At 41.5% G+C, this 27,147-nt stretch overlaps 1 protein-coding gene across 10 annotated transcripts in view; it reads right to left on the bottom strand.

Moving 5' to 3' along the window:
- LOC148024497 (pentatricopeptide repeat-containing protein At3g09040, mitochondrial-like) overlaps positions 1-22,531 on the bottom strand; it is a 41,690-nt gene extending 19,159 nt beyond the window's left edge. For 5 of the 10 annotated variants that reach the window (XM_087694152.1, XM_087694156.1, XM_087694151.1 and 2 more), the window contains exons 1-5: positions 19,349-22,531; positions 19,173-19,267; positions 18,972-19,069; positions 18,728-18,881; positions 18,146-18,462 (exon numbers count right to left, since the gene is read on the bottom strand). In XM_087694152.1, the coding sequence (XP_087550278.1) occupies positions 19,941-22,508 (2,568 nt within the window). In that variant the 5' untranslated portion in view covers positions 22,509-22,531 and the 3' untranslated portion in view covers positions 18,146-18,462; positions 18,728-18,881; positions 18,972-19,069; positions 19,173-19,267; positions 19,349-19,940. Of the gene's footprint in view, positions 1-1,494; positions 1,511-17,596; positions 18,534-18,727; positions 18,882-18,971; positions 19,077-19,172; positions 19,268-19,348 lie in introns of those variants that run through there. The other 5 variants (XM_087694153.1, XM_087694159.1, XM_087694158.1 and 2 more) reach the window with 5 other exon arrangements.
- Between the last annotated feature and the right edge of the window lie 4,616 nt (positions 22,532-27,147).

The raw sequence follows: 27,147 nt of genomic DNA, 5'->3' as shown, positions 1-27,147 counted from the left end.
ATTCTCACTACCCCTGTCATGGTAACCATAAAACATGTTTCGGTAGGCATGAAACCCGAAACACGTTTTACTAATGAAACGTTTCGATATACAATGTTTCACTTATCCATTTCATTCCAAGAAAAAAAAAACATTTTCTATCAAAAACTTAGTAAATATATATACTTTGAATGTATTATTTTGTTGTTTCATGAGGCGTTTCACTTAGCACCTACCCAAGGGTGAAACGTTTCATACTAAAACGCAACATTTCAAGCATAAAACGTTTCAAGGATGAAACATTTTGCGATTACCTTGACCCGTGTTGAGGATTGCTCGACTTAGAGACAAGAATCTATATTTTAGCTTTTGGTGTTGTGCCCCTTACCTTTGATCAAAACGCGTCGTCAAAGTGGCCAGTCTTTTGACAATGTGGACAATATCAATTTCTATCCCGAGCTACATAACAGTCAATCAAGTGAGCCCAACCCTCAAATGATAAGTCAAAATGCTAAAGTTGTAAATGAAATTCAAGTAATAGTCCTTGTATCAACTCAATGAGCAGACGACCTCATATGGAACATGTAAGAAATCACATTAGGGTTCCAATCTCTACACAAAATCCCAGAGGTTTTGGGAGTAAATGATATGTCTCATCAAGTTTAACTAAGTAGTGAAGTTCAACCCATTAAAGCGAGTCTTATCATTAAAGACATGTTTAATTAATGAGGAGAAAGAACCACGAGGTGTAAGATAAATGGAATAAGAAGGTGGTGGTGGAGAGGGATAAGTAAGAGAGAGGGGTGGGTAGGCAAAAATAGGCCGCTAATGTCCAATGGGTGCCAATTAATGCAAAGGCACTAGAACATTAATGTTTCCATAAAGAGTCATTGGAGGTAGAGGCATCGGGACACGTAAGCCCTGTCCAACAGTCGCCTAAGACACAACAGAATTATCAGAATGTCCACTAAGTAATGCCATGGAGACAAGGTGTGATACTAAAACCGATCCACACTCAATGAGGGCTAGGTGGCATTTCCAAGCCGTGAAAAAACTAAAAGTGTGGGGATGGGAGGATAAACCTCTATCATGGTACCACCCGACTGAGGAAAAGACGATCTTAAAGGATGTATATAAGGGTGAAAAACACCTCGAATAATATAATAAAGGCATGGCAAGTGCACTTAATGGAGGTTAAAATGAGAGTGCAACAAAACTAGTGGATGGAATGGTTGGGGATTAAATGGATTTGTCATTTTTGTAGATGTGGATTTGTCATTTTTATAAACGTGGAAAATATGTTAGGTTTCTTATGTCCATTAACTATAAACGATGAAAAAATATAAATCGCCAAAATCAAATTGTCCATGGGATGTAAATACGAAAGAAAAAGATAAAGGAGCACTCACTATAGGTTCATACAATTTCTGTTTACTTTTTCTTGAGTTCAAAAAGAAAATTCGGTCCTCTTTAGGACTTTTGAACCAATACTTTGTATGAAGAGTCCCTTCATCCTTAGCATCACAAATATCTTGCAAAAAAGAAAAAGTTAACTTAAAAGATTTAGTAGTATTTCACATACCTACCATAGGAGTAAATAAAGGTGGTCAAGTGTGTGGAAAATATGAAATAAGTAAAGATAAAAATGATGGTGGTAGAGAGGAAAATGGTTTGTACTCCATGCCGATTTCCACATCACGATGGCCAATCCAGTGTGAAGCTTCTATTCTTCATGCAAAATCACTAGACCAATGCATCGAATCTAAAGAGGAAAACTTTAATTTACCTTCAATCTACTATTGAGCTCAATACATGAAATTGAGATTGTATTCAACTAGTGAGATTTGATTAGGTTTATGGACTCCATGGTAGTCTGAAGACTCTTCGGCTATGTCAGATGGAGGAGCAAGCTACGAAGCCCACTCAATCTTGTGTCTCGATGTGCTAGGCTTGGGAAAATCATTGTGTCCTCCTATTATTCATGCTTCTTACAAATGGCTTTTAGAACAAAGGCTAAGGTTTCGTAGAAAAAAACCTTGCTCTAATACCATGTGAAGAAATACCTTGGCATAGAAACATTAATGAAAGTGTATAATAAAGCATAAACTCAACAAAACACAGCTAGGGTTAAGGTAACTCAAAGACAACAAACACAATGGAAATCTAATTGAATGACTGAATACTAAATATACAATGCTTACGCAACAAACAAAACATGCCGCATTGAAAATTGTATCCCAAACTCTCGAGTCTCATAGACTAAGGTAAAGATGCTCAATGTGTAATACTCCAGATAGGTCTCAAAATGCGGCAAGCCAACCTCCAAATGTCAGACAACAGCAAGCATAGCAATGTGTAATGCCAAATCAATGTCGAACGAGAAGAGGAGAGAGAAAACAGCAAGCGCAAATTTTAATGATAACATGGATTGCCAGACAACAACAAAAACTGGTCAAATGCAGCAGCACTAATGACATGGACTGCAGGCGACAGCTCAACTAGTGTCACAACTCTATAGAAACAGAATTTGTATCCTTTTTCATTAATTTGTCTATATAATAATTTATTAAATTTGTTTTCTTTGCACTAATTATTAGATATAAAGAAAAGTGCATTGGAGCTCACTGATGAGTAGTCACAGGTTATGGTGGACCCACGCGGTGGGTTAGAGAAAAGATAGATCACACTTCCACCTATATGGCCCGATTGGGCGCCTATGCCCAGAACTCATACATATCAGGGTTAGACTCGCACACATAAAGGATTGATGCCTTGAAGTGTGGGCTAGATCCGCCAGAACAGACAGTTACAATCAACAAGATCGCATGATCATGAAATGCTTGTACAAAGTGCATGTGTGGGCTGAAAACTTGAAATGCACATTTCTTTGCATAGAAAAGTCACATGAAGATTCTGATACTGTTTTTGCGATGTACACGGAAAAAGCTTTCATATGATACCCATATTGGGGGGGTCCCTAAATTTTAGGAGGTTCCTAAATTTTAGAAGCGTCAAATTAGCCTAAAAATGCTAGTCCTAAAAAATAAGGATGTCATTCTAAAAATAGTAAATTCTGTACTCTGACTATGCTTACTAAATTTGGTTGTTTCTATTCTTAACAGTATTCAGTCCAAAAAGGAAGGCCATAGAGAAGAGACAAGTGTCAAGACACTTGTCACACAAGTTTCCAAGTGTCCCACCACTTGTCACATCTCATGACATGTGGCTAGACACTTATCTTGTGCTACTCCACTTTCCCCTTTTGTACTAGCTCTTCCCTCCCCTATAAATAAGAGCTCGTTTTTCTTCATTCAGCATCATTTTTCTTTGCTGTAAACTCATGTATAGCACCCACAGATAGCCAGAAACTAGCCCCATCCATCCCCATCATCATCCCCACTTCTCCATTATCAAATTCCTCCATATTCCCTCTTCTATCACTGCTGTTTTACAGGACAGCAAGCCTGTAAATTCATTACAGCACCTCCTTCTCAAGCTCTTTCTTCCATTTTAGCAACAAGAAGCAAGCCCCATCCATGTACTGCTGATCAACGAGGGAGAAAGGCTGTTTTCCCCTCTTTCTTCTCTCATACTGTAAAGAAATCAGTTCTTATCATTGCATAATAGATAATGCATGTGTGTTTGTACATCTTTGCATGATCTTGTGAGAGTGAGAATTACTTCTCCTCACTCTCTGGTTGATTGTAACTGAGCTCTTCCATAAGGGACTTGGGTTGAGCAGAAATACATTCCTTCAAGGGAGGGTTGCCCATCTTCAACCCTCAATCTTGTCTCCATTACTTTTACATTTTCATGGCTGAAATTTTGTGAGTAATTTTCATTTTCAGCTTTAAGTGTTTATTCTCTTTTATATTAAGTCTTGAAAACAAGTGAATTTCATAACTGTTAAGCATACTACGTTGTTCGTGGCGTTTACAGTGGTATCAGAGCTTTGGCTCGGTCCTCACCCCAACACTGGTAGTGCTTACGATTATCAGTTTGTTTGTTTTCAGCCCTTGCATTGAGTGCTTGAGCATATTTTTCTTAGAGTCTCAATGGATCAGTCAAGTGCTATCCTTCAAGCCATTCAAAGTCTTAGAGAGGAGAATCAACAAATTCGTGAGCAACTTCTCAAACTAGAAAAAGTTGAGAATCCCAAAGAATTCAAGGAAAGAAGCCCATCTACTTCAAGGAGACAAAGCCATACCAATGAAAGGAGCCGATCAAGAAGTCCAACTACTTCTAAGAGGCAGTCCCATTCTACTTCAAGACAAAGAAAGAAATCGCGTCGAAGCTCATCCTCTTCTTCAAAGTCATTTGGCACCTACTCTGATGGACCCTCTTCTAGTGACAAAGAGTCACACCCTTCTCGTGGAAGACCTCATCATCGTCAAAGGCGTCGACATCCTTCACCCTCGTCTCCATCTTCATCCCCATCAAGCACTTCACCATCTTCAACCTCAAGATCCGGGCATGGACGAAGGCATAAGAAGAAGAAGACTAAGTCACTATCTCAACTTGAAAAGAAGATCAAGTTCAGTATGTATGATGGTTCCCGAAATCCTGATCTTTTTCTGAAGTTTATTCATCAATTTCAAATTTTGTATGATCGTGACAAGTATAAAGAAAAAGAAAAGATTAAGTTTGCAGCTTTACATTTGACCGACTTAGCCCATACTTGGTGGACGGAGTTGGAATATGGTCATGCTGCCCCAAAATCATGGCGGTCCTTTGTTCGCATGATACAAAGCCAATTTCTTCCTGTTCATTTCAAAAGAGATGTAAAAATGAAATGGGATCGGCTTTGGCAAAGGAAAAATGAGTCACTTGGTGACTATACCTTTGGGAGCTACTTTTGAAGGTCCAACATTTCAAGAAGATCAGCAGTTCAGAAAAGCTTAGGAAGTTTCAAGGAGGTTTGCATTTTAAACTTCGTACTGCTCTTAATCATTATCATTGTTCTAGTCTCAGGGAACTCATTGACCATGCTGAGACATGGGAAATGGAGCACAATGGCAACAAATCATTCCAAAAGAATGATAAGAAGAGAGTAGCTGATGATGAGGAGTATTCAGTCCCAAATGAAGGACAAAAACATCGGCAAAAGCAGCCATCAAATCAAAAGAAAATGAAGCCCTATGCACCTTCTAATGCTCCTCAATTTTGCTCCAATCTATACCCACAAGCAAAGCAACTTTCCGAAGAAGAAAAGCAGCGCTTCATGAAAGAAGGGAAGTGCTTTAAATATGGACAAACAAGCCACATAGTGAAGCAATATCCAAACAAAGGACAAAGCAAGGTTTCTGACAACAAGCCTAAGTCGCCAGTGAAAATCAATACTATCAGTGATGTAGTTACAAACACAACTCACACTCCAGAGATGCGCAAATTATTAAAAGCTTGGGGACAGTTGCAAGGTAAGCAAGCACTATTCTTGATAGATCTTGGGGTGAATAAAAATGTCATTTCCTTACAATTAGCTAAAGAGCTTGGATTAAAGAATAAAGAGATGGACACTCCCGTAGAAGTTCGCCAAGCTTTAAATGCCGATGAAGGTGACACAGTGAAGACTGTGATACCCTACATTGGCAAGCTCAAGTTTCAAATTCAAGGCTACAGTGACGAAGATACCTTCTGTATCGGAGACCTTGATGGTTGCGATGTGATTCTTGGCATACCTTGGAATCATAGAGTAGATTCAACCATCTTCTCTCAGAAAAAGAAGATACAACTCACCAACAAAGGCAAGAAATACGAGATCCAAGCTGGAGTTACTAGAGACACCATACCTATGGTAAGCCATATGCAAGTCTCTAGAGCAATTAAGGATTGTGTTCAATGTTGTTTGCTTTATGTCACTGATGTAAAAGATAATATGAATGCTGAAAACCAAGAGCGACTTCAGCTCTTGGAAAAGTATAAAGATTGTTTTTCGGAAGATCTTCCTTATCAGCTTCCCCCAGAAAGGCCAGAAGACCATCATATTGATATTATTCCAGGCAGTTCTTCTCCTAATATAGCACCATACTGTGTGAGCCGTCCTCAATAAGAAGAAATCAGAAAGCAAGTTGAAGACCTACTCAACCGTGGGCTAATTAGGCCAAGTAGCTCACCATTTTGTTCACTGGTTCTTCTTGTTCAAAAGAAAGATGGCACATTCAGGATGTGCATTGGTTATCAAGCCCTCAACAAAATCACTGTGAAGAATCGGTTTCCTATTCCCAAAATTGACGACATTTTGGATCGTCTAGGAGACTCAAAGGTTTTCAGCCGCATTGATCTAAAGAGTGGTTATCATCAAATTAGGGTAATACCGCAAGATGTACACATAACTGCTTTCCGCACTTCATACGGTCTTTATGAATTCTTGGTGGTTCCTTTCGGATTAACCAATGCACTAGACACCTTTAATTGAATGATGGAGCGCATCTTTAGAGAGCATCGACAATATGTCAGTACTTTCTTTGATGATATTTTTGTCTTTAGCAAGAATGAAGAGGAGCATCATCAGCACTTGGAGATTGTTCTACAATTACTTCAACAAAATCAACTCTTGATAAATGGTAAAAAGAGTGAATTTTTCATGCATAAAATAAATTACCTTGGACATGTCATCTCTTCTGAAAGGATTCAGATGGATCCTGAAAAGATCAGGATAATCCAAGAATGGCCTCATCTTCATGATGTACATGAGGTGCGATCGTTTCTTGGCTTATGCTCTTATTACCGCCGCTTCATCAAGCATTTTGCACATATGGCTTCTCCACTTCATGACCTTACAAAGAGAAAGACCTCTTTCCAATGGAAGGAAAAAGAGAAGACAGCCTTCACAAGGCTGAAAACAACTCTTACTTCTGGACCTGTTCTTATCATTCCAGATTTGATAAAACCATTTGTGGTGGAAGCAGATGCTTGCAGTGATTGTATTGGTGCAGTACTAAATCAAGAAGGCCATGCTGTAGCCTTTGAAAGCCGCCATCTAAATGATGTGGAGAAAATGTATGACATTTATAAAAAGGAGCTCTTAGCAGTTATTCATGCTTTGAAGATATGAAAACATTATCTTTTAGACAATGAATTCCTTATTAAAACTGATCATCAGAGCTTGAAGTATTTCAAGACTCAAAAGCATTTGCAGGAGAAACATGCAAGATGGAAAAATTTCTTGTCTATGTTTCATTTTCAAATTATGTACACTCCAGGGAAACAAAATGTAGTTGCTGATGCACTATCTAGAGTGTCTCGCATTGCAACTATTACAGTGGCTCATCATGAAGACTTTCAAACGATGAAGAATACTTACGATGAAGATACTAATTTTGCAGCAATTTGGTCAAATTTACAGCAACCAGGTTCTCATCCAGATTATTCCATCAAAGACGGTTACCTTCTCATGAACAATCGCCTTTGTGTCACTCTTCCTGTTCGACAAAATGTGCTTAAAGAAAGTCATGAACCCCCTTATGCAGGGCATAGAGGGAGGGCAGCCACTCTAAGTGCAATTGAGCACTACTTTTATTGGCCAACATTACGAAGAGATACACATAACTTCATTGAGACTTGTCTAGTATGCCAAAAATCCAAGTATGATAGGCAGAAGACTCCAAGATTGTTGCAACCTCTTCCAGTACCCAAAGATCCATGGGAATCTATCACAATGGATTTCATCTCAGGTATTCCAAGAACACCTCAAGGTCATGATATGATTTGGGTCATAATTGATCGATTCAACAAGCAATCACATTTTATTCCATGTCATAAAACATTGAAATCCGCACAAGCTGCAAGACTTTTCATTCAACATATCTTCAGATTACATGGTATGCCTTCTGAGATCATTTCAGATAGAGACTCCAAATTCACAAGTAACTTTTGGCGTGCTTTATTTGAGAATTTGGAAACCACTTTAAAGTTCTCCTCAGCTTTTCATCCTCAGACTGACGACCAAACAGAGGTGATGAATCTCACTCTTTTGGATATGTTGAAAGCTTATGTTAGTGAACATAAGTCACAATAGGAGAAATATCTTCCATTATTGGAGTTTGCTTACAACAATACAGTGCACTTATCCACAAGAAAAGCTCCAAATGAAATAGTACAGGGTAAAGTGATTCCTCCTCCAATTATTCGCACTAAAGATAAGATTTTTGCTGATGATGAGTTTGCTTCAGATTTAAAAACAGCAATGGATCAAGTTCGAGCCACTATCAAAGTTGCTCAAGAGCGACAAAAAAAGCAAGCAAATAAACGAAGAAGATCTTTGGCTTTTGAAAAAGGTCAATATATCTTGCTAAAGTTTGAAATAAATGAAGTTGGAAAAGTGTTCTTGGATGAGGTTGGAAAATATAAATATCACAATAAATTTTGAAATAAATTCATCTTTTCTAAAGCTCTCCAGTAGATACTTTGAACTCTTCAAAGTGATTGAGAAAATAAATGAAGTTTCTTATCGACTTGAGCTTCCTACTCATTGGAAAATACACAATGCTTTTCATGTAAGTTTGCTAAAACCTTACATAGGACTAGAACCAAAGGATCCCATTACTGAAGATCCCCCAGATGTTGAAGAAACAGAGCAACTCTTGAAACCTGAACAGATTTTGTTTCACAAGGATCGAACCACGAGAAGTGGCCTTGTGACACGAAAATTCTTACTAAAATTCAAGAATCTACCCACAACAGATGCACAGTGGGTAGATGAAAAATTCATGAAGGATTACCCATACATTCTTCAATCATATCAAGAAGCTTTTCAGCTAAGGACAGCTGAATTAAAGCCAGAGGGCTGTCACAACTCTATAGAAACAGAATTTGTATCAATTTTCATTAATTTGTCTATATAAAGATTTATTAAATTTGTTTCCTTTGCACTAATTATTAGATATAAAGAAAAGTGCATTGGAGCTTGCCACTGATGAGTGGTCACAGGTTATGGTGGACCCATGCGGTGGGTTAGAGAAAAGATAGATCACACTTCCACCTATATAGCCCGATTGGGCACCTGTGACCAGAACTCACGCATATCAGGGTTAGACTCGCACACAGAAAGGATTGATGCCTTGAAGTGTAGGCTAGATCCGCCAGAACAGACAGTTACAATCAACAAGATGGCATGATCATGAAATGTTTGTACAAAGTGCATGTGTGGGCTGAAAGCTTGAAATGCACATTTCTTCGCATAGGAAAGTCACATGAAGATTTTGATACTGTTTTTGCGATGTACACGGAAAAAGCTTTCATATGACACCCATATTGGGGGGGTCCCTAAATTTTAGGAGCCTCGAATTAGCCTAAAAATGCTAGTCTTAAAAAATAGGGATGTCATTCTAAAAATAGTAAATTCTGTACTCTGACTATGTTTACTAAATTTGGTTGTTTCTATTCTTAACAGTATTCAACCCAAAAACGAAGGCCATAGAGAAGAGACAAGTGTCAAGACACTTGTCACAGAAGTTTCCAAGTATCCCACCACTTGTCACATCTCATGACATGTGGCTGGACACTTGTCTTGTGCTACTCCACTTTCCCCTTTTGTACTAGCTCTTCCCTCCCCTATAAATAAGAGCTCGTTTTTCTTCATTCAGCATCATTTTTCTTTGCTGTAAACTCATGTACAGCACCCACAGATAGCCAGAAACTGGCTCCATCCATCTGCATCATCATTCCCCACTTCTCCATTATCAAATTCCTCCATATTCCCTCTTCTATCACTGCTGTTTTACAGAACAGCAAGCCTATAAATTCATTACAGCACCTCCTTCTCGAGCTCTTTCTTCCATTTTAGCAACAAGAAGCAAGCCCTATCCATGTACTGCTGATCAACAATGAAAAAAGGCTGATTTCCCCTCTTTATTCTCTCATACTGTAAAGAAATCAGTTCTTATCATTGCATGATAGATCATGCATGTGTGTTTGTACATCTTTACATGATCTTGTGAGAGTGAGAATTACTTCTCCTCACTCTCAGGTTGATTGTAACTGAGCTCTTCCCTAAGGGACTTGGGTTGAGCAGAAATACATTCCTTCAGGGAGGGGGGGGGGGGGGGGGGGGGGGGGGGGGATTTACCCATCTTCAACCCTCAATCTTGTCTCCATTACTTTTACATTTTCATGGCTGTAATTTTGTGAGTAATTTTTGTTTTCAGCTTTAAGTGTTCATTCTCTTTTATATTAAATCTCGAAAACAAGCAAATATTATAATTATTAAGCATACTATGTTGTTCGGGGCGTTTACAGCTGTCACAACTCTATAGAAACAAAATTTGTATCATTTTTCATTAATTTGTCTATATAATGATTTATTAAATTTGTTTCCTTTGCACTAATTATAAAATATAAAGAAAAGTGCACTGGAGCTGGCCATTGATGAGTGGTCACAGGTTATGGTGGACCCACGCAGTGGGTTAGAGAAAAGATAGATCACACTTCCACCTATATGGCCTGATTGGGCGTCTGTGACCAGAACTCACGCATATCAGGGTTAGACTCGCACACAGAAAGGATTGATGCCTTGAAGTGTGGGCTAGATCCGCCAGAACAGACAATTACAATCAACAAGATGGCATGATCATGAAATGCTTGTACAAAGTGCATGTGTGGGCTGAAAACTTGAAATGCACATTTCTTTGCATAGAAAAGTCACATGAAGATTCTGATACTGTTTTTGCGATGTACACGGAAAAAGCTTTCATATGACACTCATATTGGGGGGGTCCCTAAATTTTAGGAGGTCCCTAAATTTTAGGAGCCTCGAATTAGCCTAAAAATGCTAGTCCTAAAAAATAGGGATGTCATTCTAAAAATAGTAAATTCTGTACTCTGATTATGCTTACTAAATTTGGTTGTTTCTATTCTTAACAATATTCAACCCAAAAACGAAGGCCATAGAGAAGAGACAAGTGTCAAGACACTTGTCACACAAGTTTCCAAGTGTCCCACCACTTGTCACATCTCATGACATGTGGCTGGACATGTCAGAGTGCAGCGGTGCGGAAGCGTAGGACTAAGAGAGAGAGAACGCAGAGAGAAAAAGGGAGAGAAAGAGACAGTGTACAATGAAGATCTGCTGTATAAAGAATGCTGAATACAAAGATATACACGGGCGCAGTGCGCTGGACTGCGTGTCTCCACCTCAACGATGCGACCTGCTGTCCACCTCGAAGTCTGCTGCAGTCTTCACTGTCTGCTGTCTGAAATCTGTGAACAGAGACAGAAATCTGCACGGCACCGGTCTGTAATCTGCGACAGAGAAGAATGGGTAGACTGCTGAAGTCGTCGACAATAAATAGGCGAAAAACCACCTAGAACGGGGCGCCAGAAATAGGGCGCAGCCTGGTAAAAACGGCTGCAGGCAGTCGGACTGCCACGTAAAAACGTGGCAGTCCGACTGCAGCTGCTGGTCCGACTGCTGCTGCTGACTATGCAGCTGCCTAAACAGGCTATGATCTCTAACACCCCCTCTCAGAGCCTGGACAGGGCAGAAGCCTGAGGGATCGGGAATGTTGCCGAAGTAGAGCCTGAGGAAGCGCCTTCGTAAACAAATCCGCAAGATTATCCTCCGTCTTGCAATACTCCATAGTGATGGTCTCATCCAGAAGCTTTTCTCGGATGAAGTGGTACTGGATCTCAATGTGCTTCGTCCGGGCATGAAAAACAGGATTCCTTGCCAAGGCAATGCAACTCTCATTGTCACATCGCAGCAATGTAGGACGAGTCTGGGAGCACCCAAGCTCCTCCAACAATCTCCAAAGCCACACAACCTCGCATGTGGTGGAAGATGCGGCCCAATACTCCGCCTCAGTAGACGAAAGGGCTACCGTGGGCTGCTTCTTGCTACTTCATGAAATAACACCTGCACCCAAAGTAAAGCAGTAACCTGTTGTAGACCGTCTGTGGTCTACGTCACCAGCCCAATCCGAGTCGCTCCAACCTGCAAGTACAAGATCTGACCCATCTGTCCCTGCGGGGTAATGAATCCCCAAATCAGACGTCCCCCTTAGATACCGAAGTATCCTCTGAGCAGCCTGCCAATGCACCGTCTGAGGTTCACTCATGAACCCTGCCAAGAGCCCAACAGCAAAACATAGATCAACCCTCGTGTTGAGAAGCCAAATCAAAGACCCTATCAACTGTCGATAGCGGGAAGCATCTGCCAAAGGAGAAGCTGAATGGGAAGTGGCCTTCCAGTTCGGATCCATAGGAGTAGAGAGGGCCCGACAATCTTCCATCTCAAAAGTCACCAAGAGCTCCTGTACATATCTCTGTTGGGAGAGAAAGATCCCCCTCTGAGACTGATAAATCTCATGGCCTAAAAAGAAATGGAGTAGCCCCAAATCCGTCATCTCGAACGTCCGATGTAAAGCTGACTTTGTCTCCTTGACCTGCTGTGCATCATCACCTGTGACAATCAAATCATCAACATATAATACAAACAGCACACAACCATCCTCGGAAGTGTGAACATACAGCTGCGGATCGGCCTTGGACCGCCAATATCCCAACTGAGTCTGGAGGAACAAATCAATCTTCTCGTTCCAAGCTCGCGGGGCCTGTTTGAGACCATACAAGGCCTTCTTCAACCTGTAGACTTTCCCATCTGAAGAACCAAAGCCAGGAGGCTGCTCAACGTAGATCTCCTCCTTCAAATCACCATTCAGGAAGGCCGACTTCACATCCAGCTGATAAACAGGCCATCTCCTATGGCCAACCAAAGCAAGAACAACTCTAATGGTTGCCATACGAGCTGTAGGGGCAAAGGTGTCATGACAGTCAATCCCTGGGCGCTGGGCAAAACCCTTAGCAACAAGGCGAGCCTTGTGCTTATCCAAAGTACCATCACTGAGATATTTGGTATTGAAGACCCACTTGACTCCAATCACCTTCTTCTTCGGGGGGCGTGGCACAAGTGACCAAGTGCCATTCCTCTCAATAGCCTCCAACTCAGCTTCCATAGCTTTCTTCCATGGGGCGGACTGTAAAGCCTCCTTCACGGAGGTGGGCTCTCGATCCTGCATAACTCGGGACATCAAACAATAATTGGAGCAAACAAGCTCCGAAGAATGCGCCTGGTGCCTCCATGACCGCCGCGGACCATCCTGCGGTCCCCACTCCTCAAGAACCCCCTCGATCCCTGAATCACGGAGTGTGTCACGGGCCCAGCGAGGAGGAGGCCGAACCTCCCCTCGTCGTTCTCCATCAGTAGAAGACTCTGGAATGTCCACCGGTGGTAACTCCTCAGAAGATTCCGGTGGAACAGTAGACTCTGTGTCAGAAACAGAATCATAATCAAACGGCACAGGCTCCAGTGGAACTGTAGAAGGAGCCAAACTCTCCCCTGGATCTCCAAGAACGGGATGCTCTTCACCCGTTGAAGAAGCCGGAACCTCCACAAACCGCACATCACGGCTAGTATATACATCCCGCTTGACGAGATCATACAGTTGGTAGCCTTGGGACTGAGAGCTATAGCCAACAAATACCTGTTTTCGGGAAGCCGCTTCAAATTTGTCACGGTGAGCCTTCGGAATGTGAACATAGGCATCACACCCAAAGATCCGAAAGTAAGAAACATCTGGCTTCGTCCCAAAATAAGCCTCAAATGGAGTCATCCCTTCCACGGCCGAAGTAGGGGATCGATTAAGGATGTGGACTGCAGTAGCCACAGCCTCGGCCCACAGAACCTGAGGGGTCTGTCAGTGCTCCATCATGGTACGCGCCATCTCGATCACACTGCGGTTCTTCCGTTCTAGAATACCATTTTCTTGAGGAGTATTGGTAGTGGCAAACTCCTGGTGAATTCCTCTATCTGCACAAAACCGAGCAAATTCATTAGACACAAATTCACCTCCCTTGTCGGATCGCAAGGTCTTCAACTTCCGGCCTGATCGGTTCTCCTCAAAGAGAAGCCAATCCTTGAAGTGCGAGAAAGCTTCTGATTTTAGTGTCAAAAAACAGGCCCATGTCATCCTGCTATAGTCATCCACGATCAGCATGAAGTACGAGCTCCCACGCAGGGACTCATTCCTCATAGGGCCACATAGATCCGTAGATACTAGCTCCATCGGTGAAGTAGACCGCCGCGAAGCTGTGTGGGGAATGGCATCCCGATGCTGCTTCCCCCGTATGCAGGAGACACATGGATGCTGGCTCACCACTATATCCGGCAACCCTCGAACAAGCTGTCCACGTGACGCCTTCCGAAGATAGTCATAGTTCAGGTGACCAAACCGAGCATGCCATAATTCAGACTGTGACTGTGAGGTAAGAAGAAGAGAAGAGAGGGCAGTGGAAGACTTCAGTTTGTAAATGCCGTTCTCCTCATATCCAGATGATAGGACCTTCCTCGATTCACGATCAAGGACTCGCACAGTAGAACTGTCAAATTCCACCAAAAGACCAAGGAAGCAAATCTTATGAACTGAAAGGAGATGGTACCCTAATCCTGGTACATGCAAAACCTCTGAGGTATGGGTGCCACCTCGTCCATCCGGAATAAGCTGCATCTTACCCCGACCTGCAATAGAAACTGAAGAGCTGTCTCCAATGAGAACCTGCCCACGCGAAGGTTGCAGCTGGGCAACACCATCTAATGAAGGAGTCATGTGCCGTGAGGCACCACTATCAATAATCCACTCTCGAGATTGGGGAGCCGCCATCGCAGCATCAGAAGCATTCGGTGAAGCGTCCTCAATGACAACTAAATGTAGAAATGCAGCTGATGAGGGTACAGCCACCACTCCAGAATCCTTGGTTTCCTTCTTCTTGGTGTCCTTCGAGTCTTTGTCAGGGCAATCCTTCTTCCAATGGCCAGTCTTTCCACAAATATGGCATGTGGAGTCTTTGTCCTTGTCCTTCTCCTTGTCCTTCTTGGACTTGTTATCCCCCTTCTTCTTCTTTTGGTCCTTCCCCTTCTTCTGAGAGGCTTGACCTGTCAACGCCTCCGTCTTGGAAGCATTCTGTCCCTTTAACTGTTCCTCTTGGTCCAAGACCATAGGAACCAACTCTTCCCACCGAAGAGTAGACTCTCGCCCCGAAGCAATAAGGGCAGAGTAAAATGTACCGAATCGTGGCGGCAACTGGAACAAGAGTGTGATCGCCATGTCTTCGGAGGAAATTGGCTTCCCCGCATTCTGGACCTGCATCTGTAGCTGCCTTAGCTTATTAATGTGTTCCCTTAGCGAAGAAGACTTATTGACGGACAAGGTCCGCATCTGTACCTCCAAAGAAACCCTCTTCATCAGGGTCATCCGATTGTACATTTGATCAAGCTCCAGCCATATCTCACGAGCCACCGTCAAGTGCTCGATGTGAGCGATCACGGCTGTAGTGCATGATAGAAAGAGAAAGGATCGAATCCTGGCATTCAGTTTGTCCCAATGAGACTGGGCCCTGGCCAACTCCGCACGAGCATCGGAAGAGAGTTTGGACTCATCTCTTACCGAAGGCCGGTCAATATCTTCCTGTACCAACTCCGCCAAATCATAGGACTCAAGAATGGCCAACATCATAACGCGCCAAATGCGGTAGTTGTCGCCGTCGAGCTTCTGATCTGTAGGAAGAGCCGGTAAGACAGACACCTTCCGGTCCATAATCGCCTGGAACTCCAAGTCCATCTCTGTAGACATCTTCACCTGCAATGCTTTCTCAAACGCAAAAGCAGCCCCCTCTGACTGAGTAAACTCAGCCTGCTAAGGCTCTTCCGCGTCCCGAAGCTTCTTCACCCGCCGGAGGCGATGAAAAAGCAAAACCTGCACTTTTAGGTTGAAAACTCAAACTTCCTCCGCGTCAAACAGCAGTAAACAGCAGCAAATCCACCACCTGTACTCCTTTCCTGTGCACCCACACTCGTTTCAGCCTTGTTCCAAGGCGCAGCCCTCCTGTCTGCCCTTAAACGCAGAAAACGCAAATTTGTGTCGCGATGGAAACTCCTTTTCAGGTTGATTCTGCGCTCAATCAGCCCTCAAACACTGCTCTGATACCATGTCAGAGTGCAGCGGTGCGGAAGCGTAGGACTGAGAGAGAGAGAACGCAGAGAGAAAAAGGGAGAGAAAGAGACAGTGTACAATGAAGATCTGCTGTATAAAGAATGCTGAATACAAAGATATACACGGGCGCAGTGCGCTGGACTGCGTGTCTCCACCTCGACGATGCGACCTGCTGTCCACCTCGAAGTCTGCTGCAGTCTTCACTGTCTGCTGTCTGAAATCTGTGAACAGAGACAGAAATCTGCACGGCACCGGTCTGTAATCTGCAACAGAGAAGAATGGGTAGACTGTGAAGTCGTCGACAATAAATAGGCGAAAAACCACCTAGAACGGGGCGCCAGAAATAGGGCGCAGCTTGGTAAAAACGGCTGCAGGCAGTCGGACTGCCACGTGGCAGTCCGACTGCAGCTGCTGGTCCGACTGCTGCTGCTGACTGTACAGCTGCCTAAACAGGCTATGATCTCTAACAGGACACTTATCTTGTACTACTCCACTTTCCCCTTTTGTACTAGCTTTTTCCTCCCCTATAAATAAGAGCTCGTTTTTCTTCATTCAGCATTATTTTTCTTTGCTGTAAACTCATGTCCAGCACCCACAGATAGCCAGAAACTAGCCCCATCCATCCCCATCATCATCCCCACTTCTCCATTATCAAATTCCTCCATATTCCCTCTTCTATCACTGCTGTTTTACAGTACAGCAAGCCTGTAAATTCATTACAGCACCTCCTTCTCGAGCTCTTTCTTTCATTTTAGCAACAAGAAGTAAGTCCTATCCATGTACTGCTGATCAACGAGGGAGAAAGGCTGTTTTCCCCTCTTTCTTCTCTCATACTGTAAAGAAATCAGTTCTTATCATTGCATAATAGATAATGCATGTGTGTTTGTACATCTTCGCATGATCTTGTGAGAGTGAGAATTACTTCTTCTCACTCTCAAGTTGATTATAACTGAGCTCTTCCCTAAGGGACTTGGATTGAGCAGAAATACATTCCTTCAAGGGGGGGTTGCCCATCTTCAACCCTCAATCTTATCTCCATTACTTTTACATTTTCATGGCTGAAATTTTGTGAGTAATTTTCATTTTCAGCTTTAAGTGTTCATTCTCTTTTATATTAAGTCTTAAAAACAAGCGAATTTCATAATTGTTAAGCATACTACGTTGTTCGGGGCGTTTACAACTAGACAATTGCAACCTGTGGAAGATCGCCAAGGAGTGTAGACAATAAACACCTGCAAACTATCAACCATGGTGAACACAACAAGTCTACTGAAGAGCTGACTACTAGTGGCAACAAAACAGGATAGAAAACCTATGCAGGAGGCCGGAAATAGGCCGCTGATGGATGTGGACAGCAACAGGCAGCTTCATTGAGATGTCCTTCGCAAATGGGGTGTGGGCAATGAAGTTAGAGGGCCTGAAACTTGCAAAACAAGATTGGGCTTCATGGAGGGCAGCCTGTCTATTCATAGAAAGTTTTGGGACCTTGTACTGCACACTATTTTAAAACTCTCGAACCGTGCACCATTTTAGGGTTTTCATTAATTATGCACTTTTGAGGTTGTTTAAGTGGCTATGTGATGCTTATGTTGGATGAACAGCCTACATATAAGCCAACTATCAGAAAAAGTAGGCCAGCTGATGGGCCAATAAAATAATGTGCAAAAACTCATAAATCAGACTCCAAAAAAAGAAATGCACAATAATAATGTGCCTGGCCCATAGTAGGGGCACAAACTCACTTATGACTTGACTAATCTGCTAACATCTTCATAGGACAGTCTGGACAAATGGACGAATGAAAAAGCCTTCAAAATAGTTTTTGGTGATGGCATTTGCTCTAAGTGCAACAAAGGAAATTCCCTGCTTCTTCATCAACTGCACAGCCAATCAATCAGGTGGGGACTTTCTTAACTACTTCATCAGTCCCTTCCATCCAAACCTCAATTGGAAGGAGCTCATTCTAGGGTAGTCGTAAGGTCTGCCTACCCATATTTGGGATAGGACCAGATCCTGCTATCTTTGGCATGTTTGGTTGAGCCAGAAAAACAAGGGTTTGGGAAAATCCTTAATCTACTTTCAACCTCCAATGATCAAGAAAACATAGATTTTAAAGAGAGTATGCCTAGCTGAGGACTGAACAGTATCATTGATGGCATACTCCATAAAGGTTAAGTACTCACAAGCAGACTATTCAGTGTTGATCTTGACAGAAGCACGAGATCTTCTTCCTGCTCTTCATCTAACTGTCAACCTGCCCACAATGCAATCTTTCCGAGAAGAGCCTACTAGGGCAAGCCCACCACAAATCCATGGAGATGTGCTCCCAGGGTAGCTCTGGAAAGGGCAGAAAATTCGTTCCCCTGCAGGCATGTGTATCACGTTTTGGCATCTGACATGTGAAAAAATGATTCACGTACCTGTGGATGTCCTGCTTCATCCTGGGCCAAAAGAGAAATGCCTAGTCAACTTTTCCCATTAGGGTCCTCCCCATGATACCCTGCCAAAAGTGTATCGTGAGCTTCCTGAAGAAGAGCAGACCAAAAATCACTGGCACTCACCACACATCACCTGTCATTGTTTAAAAAGCCATCCATCATGCAAAACATCAGAAGAAACACCTCCCTCATTGCATAAACTTCCTATTAGAGCTACAATGTTTTCTTCCGCACAGTAAGATGCTTAATTTTAAAATGTAAGATAGAAAATCACAACAACGTAACAGCTTGGAAGACATATCAGGTTGAGAGAGAGTGAAAAGATACCTCATGGCCTGATGTTCTATCCCAATCTACCCGATCAAGTAAGCTCTCCATTTGCACAAGGCAAAGAATACAGCTAGAGTTCCTGCACATACATGGAGTAGCACAACTCCCAACTCCTGAGCTTGTAGTTCTGATGGACCATTGGGTGCCCCTCCTGTTTACAGTTCCCACACACATCTGTAGTTTTTAGAAAGGACTCATTTAGACCAGATGTAGATAAGATCAGAAGAGAAGAGTAAACCACCTTCAAATCCCACAAGGCAGCCTCAGACCAAGTCCACATAAACCCCTCCTTTGTCGTTCTGTGGGTGGGTATGCAATCTATGCATGCTGCACCACAAACTGCCAACTGAAAAATAGTGAGCCCCAAGAAGACTTGCAACTCTGGTGAACTTCCCAAAGAAACCCTGGAAAATAGTAACCATTAATGAGGAAGAAGTATTACCTAAGTGGTATGGAAGACCACAGGAAGGGCAAGACCAGAGAGACAACCAGGAAAGTGAAACGAGCACAATTGCACCTGCTTTATTCAATAACACCCTGCAAAACAACAGGTGTAAGATGGACCAAAGAAGAAACAAACATGCATCAATATCTGTCCATCAACAACATGGGAAGTACCTAGCATCACTTTTTCCAGGGGAGGCCAAGCACACTTTGCATCTCGATATTACATAGTTTGGTAACCTCTAGTGCAAGCATAGGTGTTGCAGGAACCATACGGAAATGGCTCATTTCAAATTTAATGGCATTGGTAAACCATTTCTCAGTTCCATGTCAAAAGAGGGAGGGAGAGACCAGGGATGCAACACCACTTGGAGGTAAACAGGAACAAAGGACTCCCATGGTCAGCAGTGAAAAGGGCTACCTCAGAAGTTTTTACTTTCAACCAAGCCAGGGATCTGCCTCTCATCACATCTGCCTGACCATTAAAGTCAAACCTGATTTATCTGTTGGAGTATTATCCTCAATCATCTTCAACAAAGCTAGCAGAGTTTTACTCAGGTAATGAGTGACAGGAATAATAATGTCCAATAGTGCGTAGCTGAACCGTTTTGGTGTTCTATAGAAAGGCAAAGCTATCCTTTTTGGCATGCCCTGCGATTTTTGAAATATTGCTTTTACTAGACAATTTTCACTAGAGGTATAGCAATCATTAAGACCATCCTCATCCTCTCACAGGGATTAATATGACAACAACATGCACTGGATGTTAGCATACAGATGAGCTTATGTAACTGTCAAAGCACCTTCTCCCAAGGTCAATATGGCCATATGTCCTGCAGCCAGTGAGAAGAGCTACTGGGCCTGAGATTAATGGTAACTTTGGCATGGTGTGAAGAACATCCTCTGCTTCTACCAGGCATCCGGCACGGCTTAGAAGATCAGCCAGGCAGTTGTAGTGCTCTGTAGAAGGGGTAATGCTATGCGTTTGTTCCATGGCTTCAAAATATGAACATCCCTCCTTTACTAGACCAGTATGACTAAATGCTGTGAGAATACTGGTTTGCATGGACTTATCAGGCTTCAGGTCCTGATTGTGCAACTTTACAAGGCATTGCTCTACTGCTTTGGAATCACCAGATATTGCACACCCACCAATAATTGTACCCCATAACACCGGATCTGGTTTGGGTATTTGAATAAATATTTTCCATGCCTCCTGTAAATTTCCACATTTTGCATACATGTGAACCAGGGAGTTAAGGATGACCAGGTCTAACTCCAGTTCAGATTCTATGAGGTGATCATGAACCAATCTACCCTGTAAAAACAATCCTAAGCTTGTACATGCTTTCAAAATGCATGAAAAAATTGGTCGATCAGGTATGATAATTTCTTGCTGCATCTGTTCAAAAACTTCGAGTGCAGTCAAATACAATCCATGCTGAATACATCCTTCAATCATTGCACCAAAGGAGACAACACTTTGCCTTTGTGTGCCATTTAACACATTGTTAGCATCCTCAAGGTTCCCGCAATTCACATACATGTCAATAAGGCTGCTTCCAATAACGTCATCCAGTTCCAGTCCACTATTAACTAGCTGTGCATGTGCCAGCACACCAAGTTCTGTTGCTCCTATACTTCCACATGCTTTCAAGATGCTTATATAGATCACCTTATCAGGCTGCACATGCCCACCCTGCATTTGATTAAATAACTCAAGACCTAGAAGAGCATGCCCATGCTGGGCACAACCTCCAATTAATGCACCCCATGATACCACATTCGGGCTTGCCAGATTTTGGAAGACATTTTGTGCTTCATATAGACTACCACACTTCATATATGTGTTAACCAGGGAGCTTTCAATTTCTATAGATGTTAGGCCACACTCAATGACTTGATGATGTACCAGTTTACACAGCTCTAAGTTTGCTAAACTTGTGCATGCCTTCAGGACACACAAGAGTAGTGCTTCATCTGGTAACAAACCTTTTTGTTGCATTTTTTCAAAAAGGTCAAGACAGCAGTAACTGTTTTGATCCTGGGCATATCCAGCCATAATTGCTCCCCATGCAGCAATATCTTGACCTTGTAACTGTTCAAACACATTAAGACCGTCTCCTAAGACCCTGCAACTAACATACATATCAATCAATGCACAGTTGACGTTGATGTCTGAATGCAGCCCAACCCTAACTATCTCATCATGAACTCCCCTACCCTGCCTTATGTCGCCTAAACTGCCACATGCCTTCAGGATACAGGAATATATTGCTTGATTGGGTTCAAAACCATCTTGTTGCATCCTTACATACAGATCAATTGCACATGAAGCATGGCCATGTTGAACATAGCTAGATATCATGGCACCCCATGACACAACATTGAGATCTGAGGTCCCCTTGAACAACTCCAGGGCATCTGCTAAACTTCCACACCTGCCATACATATCTAAAACAGTATTCCTAATGGTCCTATCTGAATCAAGCCCATAACAAACAAGTTGGTCATGTATGAGCCGTCCCTCATGCAGAGCTCCTACACTCCCACATGCTTTCAGGATGCCTAAAAATATAACCTCACTTGGCTCCAGACCTTGACATTTCATCTTCTCAAAGAGTTCAAGAGCTGTCGCAGCAAACCTGTGCTGGGCATAGCCACCAATAATCGCACCCCAAGTCACCACATCAGGACATGACACCATAGTGAAGACATTGGAAGCCTCCTTGAGGTCACCACATTTAGCATACATATCCACAAGGGCACTACAAAGGAGCACATCTGATTCAAAACCATCACTGACTATCACTTCATGTATCAGCCTTCCATCCTCCGGGGCTCTCAAGCGAGTGCAGGCCTTTAAGGTGGCAAGAAAGGTGCAAACATCAGGCTTCAGGTTGTCTTGCAGCAGCATCAAGCCAAAGAATTTGAGAGCTCGTTTTTCTTCACCAAGCCTTGCATGTGCTTGGATGATGGCATTCCAGGTGTAGACGCTTGCGCGGCGCAGCTTGCAGAAAGTTTGGGTTGCCTCGGGCAAGCTCTCGCAGGAGGCGAAGAGCCGAATGAGATGGTCACCAAGGAAGACGTCTGACTCGAGGCCATGTCTGACAATGAGGGAGTGCAATTGTCTGGCAGATGCAATGTCTTTCTTCTTCTTGGTGCAGTCCTGCAGCAGACTGTAGATGGCGTCCCTAGATGTGGGAAGGTCTTCTTCGTGGAAGAATTCCTTCCCTATTTGCAGAGCCCGTTCCCCTTCGTATAATTCAGAAGCACACCTGCCTCCAGCCCTGCCTAGTAAGAGGACCATTACCGAAGGAAGGAAGGTGACCATTAGGTACCCACCCCAACAAGGTTCATGTAGCCACAAAGGCCTCCCAATTTAAGAATAAAATAACGTTAGCCACTTATAGCAGCAGCTAAGGCATCTGTGTCTAACATAAGAAGCTAGGTTCAATTCCTACAAATGGACTCATGGATTTCAAGCTCTACTTGTATCAGGCACTGTTAGGGTATTTGATAACCTGCCATACAATGGCATCTCATTTTTTTTTTAAAAGTAAACTCAAATCTATTAATGACTAAGAAGAGTTTCGCACAAAGGAGGAAGACTTTAGTCTCTGCATTAAATGTTACAAAATTATCGCATTCACTTGACAAAACTATGCAGAGTTTCACAGACTTTTGCTCTTGTTGATGTCATTTAGAAATAACGTGACCATGTGTGCTAATCCCCTCTAAGAGACACTTTGCGCGTTAACAGAGTCTTTAGTACGCAGATCGGATTTTGTATGCGCATGTAGTGAACGCTGAAAGGTCCCCGAGAACAAAGAACTCTACAAAAGCTTCATAAAAGCAAAAAGAGATTTTACATGACAAGAGGCAAAAATACCAATTGGGTGCAATTTTCCCCCATGCCTTGTGTGAGCACTTCATAAGGCATATATTTATAGATTTACTTATCTCCAAGCTAAAAAATAGCCCACTTTACGATTAGCACGCTTTTCGCTTTTGTATTTGTTTTTTTCCAAATTAAAAATAAAGTGTTTAGGCATCCCAAAAGTCAAGTTGTGTCCAAACACAATGTCAAATAATGAAATATCAAACCGTGCTTCTGTGCGCATACAAAATAATAAATGTTTTGTCAAGCACTTTAATAAATAAGCGCGCCTAAATAAATATTGACACCACACCTTTAGTGATAAGGCGCACGCCCATCAAATGTAATAATTCTTCTAGGTATCTTGAATTCACTCCATCACCCGGTGCTACTCAACGTCACCGCTGCTTGCTTTACACATCAATTGAAGCATTCATAATTGTTAGAAAATAATAAGATAAAACCCACAAAAGTGAATACCTAGCAGTCTTCAACTACAAAATAATTAAATAGGTTAGAACTCTGTCCTAACCTTAATTTAATTCGATTATGCACTCTAAACTCATAAACATCCATTAATTTGATATGTATTTTACGAAATCACCCATTGTGGAATCACCCACGTACACATTAAATTAATCTGACACCCAAAAAGGACAGACGTCCCCATTAACTTCTCGCACAATGAATCCACCTTATGTACGAGCCCCGACAAATAAATATAGTTTCACGAAATCCACGGTGGAATATGTCTCCTGGCATCATATCCCTAGGGTGGGATAGCAATTATCCTCACAATTGCTATTAGCTCAATGTGGAGCGAGCAGTGAGGGGTAAGTACTTAGGTCGTAGGTGTGCATCCATTGGGCCTCTTCATCAAGATGATTTTTAAACTTAACCAAATATCTAGAATATCTACGACAAGTTCTAATGGTCATAAAGTCAGTGTCTAAAATAGTTTTAGGTTCAAGGATTTCAATTTTTTTCTTCTAACAAAGGAGGGTTTTCATAGACAGGGTGGACAGGTAATTGGCCTCTAAAAGGTCATAGTAAACTTATATGAAAAGTATTATGTATCTTCCAATGTTGGGATAGTTCTAATTTAAATACATTGTCATTGATCTTGTGATTTATTTTGAAAGGTGTATAAAACCTAGGTGCTAATTTAACAACAGGGTGTTTCTCAACACTTTGCAATCTTCTCTTTTCAATGCATAACCAAACATAATCACTAACATTGAAACTCATGGCTTTTCTTTTCTTATTAGCTTGTTTAGTGTATGATTGTTGGGCTTTCGCAATCATATCTTTAACTTGAGCAGAAATAGTAATATGCGTATTGGCAATATCATTAGCAGCTTTAACTTTGTTCAACAATGATGTAATAGGTGTAGGCAATCTATGTCCAAAAATGATTTCAAAATGTGCTTTTTGAGTAGCTGTGTGTAGTGTACTATTGTATGAAATTTGAAGTAGATACAAGTGTGTGTCCCATGTTTGTGGTTTTGATATTGTGTATGCACGCAAAAGGACGAGAATTGTACTATTAGTAGCTTCTGTTTGCCCATTGGTTTCAGGATGGAATGCATATGAGAAATCAATCTTAGTACCCAAATTAGCAAACAAAGTAGTCCAAAATTTATTACAAAATCTAGAATCATGATCAGAAATAAACTTTTGGCAAACCATGGTTAGTGAAAACGGTTTTCAAAAATAATTGTGCAGCTTGAGATGCAATTAATGTTTTTTTGCATGGTAAAAAATATGCTTGTTTGCTAAATCGATCTACTATAGTCCAAATCATATCATGATTAACTTGTGTATTAGGCAAACCAGTTATAAAATCCATTGAAATATGTTTCCATGGATGGTGTCAGAGAGAGAACTAGGGAGAGAGAAAGACTGCAGAGGAGAGAGAAAGACTGCAGGAAGAGAGAGAAATAGAGTGACGAGGAGAGAGAAAGACTAGAATTGGAGAGAGAAAGACAGGAAAGATGAAGAAGCCATGGAAGCTTGGAGCAAGAAGGGAGAGAAAGATTGTAATTGTATTGATATGTCAAAAAGATGTGAAAAATTACAACTTCTCTCCTTATATACCAGTGTCAGTGTGACATGGCATATTATTAACATTCTAAGTATTCCCAGCTTCTTACAGATGGTCAGGAATTGGTAAAGACATTAATAAACCATATATGCTTACCATGGTGTTACTTGACTCTTTGGCAAATTAAACACTCAGAAACAAAGTTAGAAACATCACATTCCATTTGGGGCTAGTAAAAATCTTCAACCAATGTTCTTAAAGTGAAAATAATGCCTCGATGGCCTTGATATGGAGCACAATGAATTTCATGCAACACAAATTATCTAAATTGAATAGTGACAAGCAATCTTTTCTCATAAAACATAAATCCATCATAATAAGACAAAGAATCAATTGAAATCCAGTTACTAGCAACTAATTTGTTCCAATCAACTTCAAAACTGGGGTCATGGTCATAGGTATCCTTCATAAGAATAAGGAAATCAAAAGATAGAACAAAAATATTGTGGATACTTGGTCTTCTACTCAATGCATCAGCAACAACATTCTCTCTTCCTAGTTGATATATGGATAAGTGGATGAAAACTTTGAATAAAAGAAGCCCATTTAATATAATGGTCAGAAATTTGTGGCTGACTAAGGAGATGTTTAATACTTTGCTGGTCAGCTTTGATCATAAATTCAGATCCCATTAGATAGTGTTTCTATTGACATAAAGCTTGTACTACATCTAGCAATTATTTATCACAGGTGGAATACTTCAATTCAAAAGGTTTAATTTTGCGACTAGAATAGGCTATGGGATGTGAATCTTGCATGAGGACAACTCCTATTCCTGATCTGCTAACATTAGTGACTACTAGAAAGAGTGGGCTATTCAAATCAGATAATTGCATGTGTTTAAACATGTTTCAATAAATCAAAAGACTTTTACTGGTTGTCAAACCAATGATATACAACACCTTTCTTTAACAATTTCATCAAAGGCAATGCAAGCAATGAAAAATTTCTCATAAATTTTCTATATAGCTGGCAAGACCTAAGAAAGAACGTAACTCATACACATCCAATTCAAAATTGCCTCTATCTTTTTAAGATCAACACGAATTGGTGCGCAAATCGGATACCGCATATGTACGTAGTGAGCACCGGAAGGTCCCCAAGAACAAAGAACTCTACTTTAAGCTCAAAATCCAAGGGAATAGACTTGTATAACATGAAGCAAAAAGACCAATTGGATACAATCTTCCCCCATGCCTTGTGTGAGCGCTCCACAAAGAATGTATTTAATATTTTATTCATCTTCGAGCTAAAAAATAGCCCAAATTTACAATTAGCATGCTTTAGCTTTTGCGTTTGCTTTTTTCCAAATAAAAAATAAATTGGTTGGGCGTCCCAAGAGTCGAGTTGTGCCCAAATATAATGACCAATAATGAATATTTAAACTATGCGTCCATGTGCATACAAAATAATAAATATATGTCAAGCACTTCAATAAATAAGTGCATCAAAATAAATATTGGCTCCATGCCTAAGACGCACATCCATCAAAAATGATAATTTCTTCTAAATAACTTGAATACACGCTATCGCCTAGTGCTTCCTAGCGCCACCGTCGCCTGCTCTACACATCAACTAAAGCATTCACAATTGTTAGAAAATAATAAAATTAAACCAACAAAAGTGAATACATAGCCGTCTTCATCTACAAAATAAATAAATAAGTTAGAACTCTATCCTAATCTTAATTTAATACGAGTGTGCACTCTAAACTCATAAACGTCCATTAATTTAAATATATATTTTGTGAAATCACCCACTTGCACATTAAATTAACGTAACACCCGAAAAATAAATATAATTTTATGAAATCCACCGCAAAACCTCACGAAATCCACCATGGTCTCATAAAATTCACCGTGGAATATGCCTCTTGGCATCATACCCCCAGGGTGAGATAACAATTGTCCTCAATTGCTATTAGCTCAATGTGGAGCGACCAGTAAGGGGTAAGCACTTAGGTCACAAGCATGCATTCATTGGGCCTCT

This window comes from Lygodium microphyllum, chromosome 15, assembly GCF_053477565.2.
Source record: "Lygodium microphyllum isolate KBCC chromosome 15, Lygodium_microphyllum_v1.1.10, whole genome shotgun sequence".
In the NCBI taxonomy this organism is placed as follows: Eukaryota; Viridiplantae; Streptophyta; class Polypodiopsida; order Schizaeales; family Lygodiaceae; genus Lygodium; species Lygodium microphyllum.
This window is presented reverse-complemented; position numbering and strand designations above follow the sequence as displayed.